Source organism: Emiliania huxleyi (assembly GCF_000372725.1).
Source record: "Emiliania huxleyi CCMP1516 unplaced genomic scaffold EMIHUscaffold_8, whole genome shotgun sequence".
NCBI classification, from domain to species: domain Eukaryota; phylum Haptophyta; order Isochrysidales; family Noelaerhabdaceae; genus Emiliania; species Emiliania huxleyi.
In genome coordinates this window covers 1300591-1309138 of record NW_005196021.1, presented here as the reverse complement: position 1 = coordinate 1309138, position 8548 = coordinate 1300591, and the positions used below count along the sequence as shown (strand labels likewise).

General features: G+C 63.6%; 1 protein-coding gene across 1 annotated transcript in view; it reads left to right on the top strand.

Annotated features, from left to right (window-relative positions):
* Positions 1-2872, top strand: part of EMIHUDRAFT_433082 (hypothetical protein) — a 5985-nt gene extending 3113 nt beyond the window's left edge. Inside the window, exons 8-9 of the mRNA XM_005759696.1 lie at positions 59-150; positions 2466-2872. Of these exons, the coding sequence (XP_005759753.1) occupies positions 59-150; positions 2466-2668 (295 nt within the window). The 3' untranslated portion in view covers positions 2669-2872. The remainder of the gene's footprint in view (positions 1-58; positions 151-2465) is intronic.
* Positions 2873-8548: the final 5676 nt, after the last annotated feature.

The window sequence follows — 8548 nt, the reverse complement described above, 5'->3', positions numbered from 1 at the left end:
TGGCCTCACTTTTGCCGCCCTTTGCCTCGAAAGCCCCCCCCCCCCCCCCCCGCCGCAGCACGCCCCAGGCGGAGCTGCTGCCCTCACTCTTCCGCGGCACGCAGCGCTGCTTTGTGCGGTGCAGCCGCTGCGGCAACGTCACCCACACCGACGACACCTTCCAGGAACCTCAAGCCGTTAGAACGGAACACGGGTCCTTGTCAGCCAGCCAGCGCTCGAGAGGAGTGCACTCCGCTGTATTCGTCTCCCTCGTACTCACGCGGTGCTCCGAGTACGCGGCACGAGGCCGCCCTCCCGCCCTGAGGTTGGCGTATTCCCCACGTGGGCTGCCCATATCTCCCCATATCTCCCCATATCTCCCGCCCCGAGGTTGGCGTGCTCCCCATGTAGGACCTCAAGCTGTCGGTCGAGAGGCACGAGCAGGGTGCAGATGCCGACGGCGCGCGAGAGACGCCTCACCTCACATAAACGCACAACCCCGGGCCCGACATCGCACAGAGACAGTCACGCAACACGGGGTCCCAGGGAAGGCGAGCAAAACCCTTCTCCGTTCTCGCGCGCGCTAGACGCCGACTCACCTCACACACCCGCAGTCGATCCGCGATGACCGCTTTAGACGAGATCAGAGCCCTCCCACACACCTCACACACACCTCACACCCATTCTCTCTCACACACACACCTCCCACACACCTCCGCAGCGCCGCCTAGAACGCACCACGCCCGCCTCTGCAGGCGAGAGGCCAGAGCCCGCATGGCGCGGCTCAGCGGGCCGCACCCTCGCCCCCGCCGCCGCCGAAGCCGCTGCCACGACCAGCTCTGCCGCTGTTGCTTCTCCCACAGCTGGTGACGGCGGCGGCGGTGACAGCGGCGGCGGCGGCGGCGGCGGCGGCGGCGGCGGTGACAGCGGCGGCGGCGGCGGCGGCGGCGGCGGCGGCGGCGGCGGGGGCGGGGGCGGGGGCGGTGGTAGCGAAGTCCCCCACGTGCGGGGCGCGCTCGAGGCGCTGCTCAAACCTGAGCGTCTGCGCGGCGCCGACCAGTACTATTGCGACCGCTGCGCGTGCAAGGTGGACGCTGCTCTCGGCCGATCTCGGCCGATCTCGGCTGATCTCGGCCGATCTCAGCCAGGTGGACGCTGATCTCGGCCAATCTCGGCCGATCTCGGCTGATCTCGGCCGATCTCGGCCAGGTGGACGCTGAGCGCGGCGTCTCCTTCCGCCGGCTGCCACGTGTGCTCGCGATACAGCTGAAGCGGTTCCGGTGCGCCCCTCCGCTGACTTCGCCTGCTGCATCTCACTCCCCTGCTTTGCTTACCGCGGCGACAGACACACACCGACAGACACAGCGTTGCTCTGCCTCGTTTCGGTCTGCTCAGATCCTGTTTCTGGTGTGCTTTTGCCTCGTCACCGCCGCCGCACTCACTCCTACTGTCCGCTGCCCTCGCCGCCGCCGCGTCTCAGGTATGACTTTCGGCTTGGCCAGCGGCTCAAGGTGTACACACACTCAAACACACTCACACCGCTCGCCTATGCGCACTGGCCCTTGGAATCTTTCTTTTTCCCGAGGCCGGCGCTTCTCTCCCTGCGTCGCGCCTCCGCCTCTAGCCACTCCCTAAAGGTGGTCGCGACGCGTCGCAGCCGCCTGGCCCTTTCCATGTCCCTCCTCATCGCCTCTGTGGTGCCCATCTCGTCGTGCCGCACCCACGAGTCCTCCCAATGCCGCGGGGCTCCTGTCGTCTAGACGTGGAGTTGCGAGGGCTGCCCGGCCCTCGCCCCACCACCTCGTGTGTGTGGAGAAGCTCACCCAAGCTTGCCCACCTCAAGGTGAACAGCCTCTTCACCTTCCCGACGACGATCGACATGGCGGAGTACGTGCGCCCAATTCCGGGCGTTTCGCCGCCGGGGAAGGCAACGTCAGCCGACGTCACGCCGCGGGGAAACCTGGAGGCGACGGCGGAGGAGACGGCGGGGGGGGTGTCGGCGGGGGAGGCGATGGCGGATTCGCCGGCTGGGGACCCAATGGCGGTGGACTCCACACCGCCTACGGCGCCTCTGGCCGAGGGCATGAGCGTCGCCCATCCAGAGACGGAGACGGCATGCAGCGGGCCGTTGCCATACGAGCTGTACGCGGTGCTCGTGCACTCCGGCTCCGCCTCGTTCGGCCACTACTACGCTCTCATCAAGGACTTGGGCCAAGGCGACGCTGCGGGCTCAGCAGGCGGCGGCGACGGGCGCGGCGAGTGGCACGAGTTCAACGACGCATATGTGCGACCGATCAAGGAGTCGGAGCTACGGACGAAGGCCTTTGGCGGCGAGGGTGGCGGGTACAGCGGAAGCTCCTCCGCGTACATGCTCCTCTACCGCGCAGTGGGCGCGTGTGATGCTTCCAGCGGCGAGGCGGCCGTCGATGCGTCCGACTCCATCGCCCAGGCCGTCTCTCAACACGCGCTGCCGCTCGCTGCGCCCGTCGCCGCCACGCCCGCCGCCGCCGCGCCCGCCGCCGCCAGCAGCTGCGGAGATGGCAGCTGCTCGTCCCGGCTGGATTCGTCCCCGACAAAGCGGCTCCGGCTGACGCCGGACTCTGAGGCCCCGGCGATGGCGCTTGGTGCGGCGGGCTCTTCAGTTGCTGATGACAGCGACGATAACCCGTACACGAGGATGGGATTCTGAGCGCCAGAGCGGTCGAACGCGAGGTCGAGCTGCAGGATGTATTCTGTTTAGAGAACGCTACGGTGTGCCGTGGCATCGTCTCTCGTGCGAGGTGCGCGATCGATTGGAGAAGTGATTGGAGGTGACGACGGAGCCACGTGTGAGACGTGCACGGGCGGGGTAGATGTGCGGGCCCGCGCCCGAGAAATTATGTAAGAAGTGGAACCAGAAGTGAAGGGGGGGGCGGGGGGGGGGGCGAGCGGGCGGCGCCTGAGGCGCCTGAGGTGCATTGGCGTTATGGCGACCACGTGGTAGTAGAGAGCAGGGCTGCAGGGGCTCACGTGGACGCCGCCGCACGCGCCGCGAGACCCAGACCGCGGCGGAGAGGCAGAAGGCGGAGCGCCGCGCCAAGGCATTCTGCCACCGCGCCGCGGTCAACGGGGTGGAGAGCGGGGTCCCGGAGGATGGGAGGAAGGAGACTGGGTAGCGTTCGAGTGGAAGATGGACGAGGGGGAGCTCTTTCACGAATGCCTCGCCACGCGGGGCGAGGCGGGAAGGCCATCATTCTGCCTGATTTCGAGCCCGGACGCCTGTTCTCAGGCACCAAAAGACCACGACGCGGGTGATCATGACCTCGCTGACCCTGCCATATGCGACGTCGGCGCTCGAGAGCTCGCTCCCAGGATCAGATCTGAAGCCTGCCATGGACGCGCACACGGCCAGCCTGGACGCTTACTGCCGTTACGAAGGGGCGCCGGCGGGCCACATTGTAAAGTACTGGGAGAGAGAGAAAAGGGAGACCAGTAAGCTAAAAGTACATACATACGTACAGAGAGAGAGAACGCGGGTTCCGTGGTCAACGGGCGTTCGACCACGCCACCGGCCAAGGCTACGTCAAGTCACAGCGTGGCCACTACCATGATGGGATCTTCACCAAACGAAACAAGTTCAACCTGCTTCTCTCCACGAGACATTCGGCGGCGGCTTCTCGCCGCCAGCAGTTGCAAAGATCAACCGCCTTGCGCGCAAGGCTCAACGCTCGGGCGTTGACCGCACCGCGTACCCTCCCCACTCCCGCCTCTCGTTTGTGTCACACCACGCGGAACGTATCTCCATCGCTTCGGTGAAGGGGGTGAACCGCGCCATCCTTGATCGTCGTGCAAAGCTCGCTTCCGAGCTCTCACGCCGCGCGTAGGGCCCTTAGGGGCCTAGAGAACACAACCCCCTCTCCCTTCTCTCCCAGTAAGCTAAAAGTACGTACAACAACTGAAAATAGCAAATAGAGATGACAAGCGTGGCGGAGCTGAGCAGCACAGCCTGTACAGGCGCTCGCACTGCCAGCCCGCCCCGCCCCCGCCCCCCCCCCCCGCCCGCCCGCCGGTGGCGGGCCCGTCCTGGCTGCTCCCTTGCAGGAATTGGCACTGGACGAGAGCTGGGGCGGCGTGAACGTGACATACCTGAGCTGGGGCGGCGTGAACGTAACAAGGTGCACCCAGTTACCGCTGAGCCGCGAGGCAAAGGCAACATGTTCGTGTGGGGTGGGGGCAGGGTCGACCGGGCTCCCCACACCAGACATGGGTACCAAGGTGCACCGCATCCCCTGCTGCTCCTCTGATTTTCGGGGATTTGTCCCGGCCGGTTCCCCCAGTCTCTCGACTATGAGAGGAAAGACGTCCGGCGGGCCACATGCGATGGGATTGATGTGCGATTGGAGCAGCAACTACACGCCCGGGGCAGCTACGGCCGCCACCTCCTACCGGGCGGCGACCCCAATTTCTCGATGGGCCTTTATGAGACAACCTGGGACTCCACTCCGGCAGCCGGCGCGATGGGCCTGTTTGAGCGCCGACGCCGGAGTCGTGTGGCGATGTGCCTCGGGAGCTCCAGACGCAGCTCTCGGGGCACGCCAACCCAGGAGATTTAAAGGACCAATCAACAAATACAACCAACGATCAGCTGGAGAACTCGGACGCGATGGACAAGTAGTAGAGAGAGTTAAATAAATAAATAAATAACACGGACACCTCGCTACTGGGAGATGGGTGAAAAGGAGCCTGTCCCCGCCCTGCGGTCTTTGTGCAGGGTTCTTTGTGGGTGTGGGGTCGGCGACTAGCCGGGGTCGTCCTCCCGGGGGGGGGACTAGCACTATCTTAGCCGTCTTCCACGTGGTCCCTCGGGTCCCTGCTGCTCCTAATCTTTTCGTACATCCTCCTGCTGATCTCCGCAACATCCTGCTCCCTCTCTCGTCTCGCCCTGCGCGTCTGCTCTGCCTCCCCGCCGTCTGCCCTGCATCGTCTGGCCGCGCTCGCCGCAGTGGTTAAATGCGCAACATAGAATTAACAAACCTCCGTCTCACGACAACTGGGCACGGGACGAATGGAGAAAATGGCGCCAGCGCCCAGCGGGCACTGCGCGCGGACACTGACGGTGAACCTTCTTTCGTACTTGGCTAGGATTGAGAGCAGCCTCGCTCTCAATCCTAGAAGTCGAAGGGTTGTGAGCAGCACTCCTCGCACAATCGTAGCATCTCTGTGCGATTGTGAGCACCTACGCTCGCAATCCTACATCTTCTAGTACTAAGAGCAGCTTCCGCTCCCAAGGTGACTGGTGACGCCTACGACTACTACCAGCGCGCTCGCAATCCGAGCAAAGTCTAGGATTGCGAGCAGCACGGGCTCACAATCCTAGGACCTTGAGCACTTGAGCACTGGATAGGGTCGATTCCGCATGGTACGGGACCCCTCGATCGTCTCGCTCCCTCACTGGTGTGTTGATTTGGGGGGGGTCATAACAAACACGGTACAGGATCGAGGTGCACCCTGCAGAAGCAGTGTCGTCCCCCCTCTCCTCGACGGTGATGGCGGTGTGACCGATCGAGCTACAAGAGGAGCTTGTTCAGCAGGATCAGGGGTGGGCCGAGCAGTTCTCACTTCCTTCCTCAGTGGGTGAGCTTCAGACCTCGGGCCTGCCTCCCCCCTCGCCCTTCGGCTCGTGTGGGTTCGAACCACCGCCGGGATGGAAGCTTCCTGCTTCCATCTTGAGAGACAGCGCCGCGCATCACCTGTATCAGAGCGTCGGGGATGGTGGGCACTGTGTGCACTTTTGTTGTGGAGTAGGCCAGGGGGGGTGGGGGGGCGGTCAGGACCTAGCAACATGCCTCCGATTGCGAGCAGAGGCGCTCGCAATCCTACATCTTGTAGGACTGTGAGCGGCTGCGCCCACAAAATCGTACCAAAGATCACAGTCAGAGTTGGGAGCGCCCTCTGTGCGCTGCTAGCAGTCCTTGGATCTTTGGTACGATTGTGAGCGCAGCCGCTCACAGAGTCCTACAAGATGTAGGCTTGCGAGTGCTACGCAGAGCTTGCAATCGGAAGCATGTTGCTAGGATTGTGAGCTAAAGCTGCTCGCAACCTAGACTTTGCTCGGATTGTGAGCGCACTGGTAGTAGTCGTAGGCGTCACCAGTCACATTGTGAGCGAAGCTGCTCTTAGTCCTAGAAGATGTAGGATTGCGAGCGTAGGTGCTCACAATCGCACAGAGATGCTACGATTGCGAGGAGTGCTGCTCACAATCCTTCGACTTCTAGGATTGAGAGCGAGGCTGCGCTCTCAATCCTAGCCAAGTACAAAAGAAGGTTCAACGACACGACACGGACATGATGTTTGAAAAACAGCGGCCAGTGTCATTCATGCAAAAGGAATACATGCCTCATGCGTTCCAGCTCCGCAAAAGCCGCGCCACAACCTCAACAATGTTTTCAATCAGTTGCCTTCTACTTATGGCTTTTATTGAGACTCCAAAAACTTCGACTATAACCATTACGATGTGTAATATATCACACGCAAGACGAGCCGAGCCCATCCTGCTTTGTACTTGCTTACTACGTACGCACGTTCCTACTACCGCTTCAGCGGGCCGGCGCGAAGCTCCAACGCTCGATGCCGACCGAGGCGTCGAAACGGCAGGTGGCAGCCTTGAGCGGCAAGCCTCGGCTCTGGAGCCTCTTCTTTTGCTGATAGATCTTCAGCTGGAGGTGCAGTTCGAGCAGGCAGGCCTCCTGGCCGTGAAAGTAACGCACCTCGACGAGGCAGACGTCTCGCTCGCCGACGCTCGTCGCCTGTAGGGAAGGAGGAAGCTTCAGCGAAGTTCCTTAGACGTCTCGCTCTGCCGACGCTGCGTCGCAGCGGCGCGCTTGGCGGCGCGTGAGACGTGGTGCAAGTGCCGGAGGATGGGGAGGAGTAGACAGAGTAGTGCCGGCTCTTGGGGGAGGTGCAGTCTGGCACCTGCACGTGCCGAGGCGACCAGTGGCCGTGCAGCGCGTAGACGTACGAGTTGGTGCGCTCGCGGTGATGCACGGAGCTGCGCGAGACGCTCAGCTGCTGCGCGTCGATGTCGACCGACTCGACAGCGGTGACGGTGCGGCCGAGGTCGTCGAGCTCCAGCGCCACCTCGTACTCTTCGCCCAGCAGAACCTTGACGGTGTGCTGCTCCGAGAATGGGCGGCCCTCTTCCCGCTGGAAAAAGACGGGGTTGCCGTCAGAGTCTCGAATCGACATGGCCAGCTGAAAGAGCGGGCGGTGCTCCAGCGCCGCATGGTAGATGGAGCGGTCATGCAGCCCACGGAAGCAGCGCTCGAGAGTCACGGCCGCTGAACGTCGCCGCAGCTGCAGCTCCTCGCTCGATCGCTCTTCCGAAGCAGTGTGCATTCGTCCCGATCACAGGGGTTCCCGCGGATGGTTGTTCAGTGGGCGTCAGCCGTCCTCTCTGTGTACCTAGGTACCTGTGTATCGGGGGAGGAGTGGGGAAAAAACAAATCTTCCCTTTCACAGCACACTGGCACGACAAGGGCGCAGACTGGCGCGGACTGGCACACACACCGGCACACCACCGGAGCCGCCTAAGCGACTCCGTTAAGAACGGCAATGCACTCCGCACCGCGTGCACAATGCCGCTCTCCCCGCATGCTAGCTCGTTCACGTAAACGCACAACCCCGAGCTCGTTCACCGTCTGCCTGCCACGCCACAGCGGTGTGGAGGACGACGGACAAACGCTGCATTTGCAGGCCGTGCCCATTCTTGGTTGTATGTGACCTCGTCCACGCCAACGAGAGGTCCCGGGCCGTTGATGACGAGGCCTGCACCATCCAACGTTGGTTGATCGCTAGGTGGTGGCCCCGCCGCACGACGTGCAGATGACGTCCTCGACCGTGACATCTGCACCTCTGACTGCCAGTGCCTCTGCTTTTTCGGCAGGGGGGCCTTTTGGGTCGCCGTCTATGTCGAACCACGACAGGTAGGTGCCCGGTATGCTATACGCCGTGTCGGTGCCCGCAACCACAAACTCGAGCCCCAGTGTCGCCCTGGTCCCAACAGCAACCTTGTAGTTGAAGGCGCCACACTGGGTTATGCAGTCTGGGTCTCGGGCGCCCTCGCATACCTTCTGCAAGATGCACGACGCGTCGTCGCATTGAGCAGACTCCCCGTCGGCGTCCGTCTCCGGAACGAACTTGACGACCAAGTCGAACACCACTCCTTGGTGCTCGCCCAGCCGCGACAGCCGGACGCCGTCCGTCGAGGTGAGATTGCCGGTAATGCGGTCATCAAGGAGCCGCTTTTGGCCGGTGTCGCTGTATGGGTCGTCGTCGCAGTACTCGGCAAAGTCCAGCTCCACGAGCCTGGTGTCGCAGGCCGCCAACGCGTTTGGTGTCAAGGGCGGCGGCGGCGGTGTCAAGGGCGGCGTCGGCGATGAGGGCGGGGGCGGCGAGGGCGGCGGAGGGGCCGGCGGCGGCGACGGCGGCGGCGGCGAGGGCGGCGGAGGGGCAGGCGGCGGCGGTGCAGGAGGCGGCGGCGTGGGAGGCGGCGAGGGCGACAGCGACGGCGGCGGCGGCGAGGGCGGCGGCG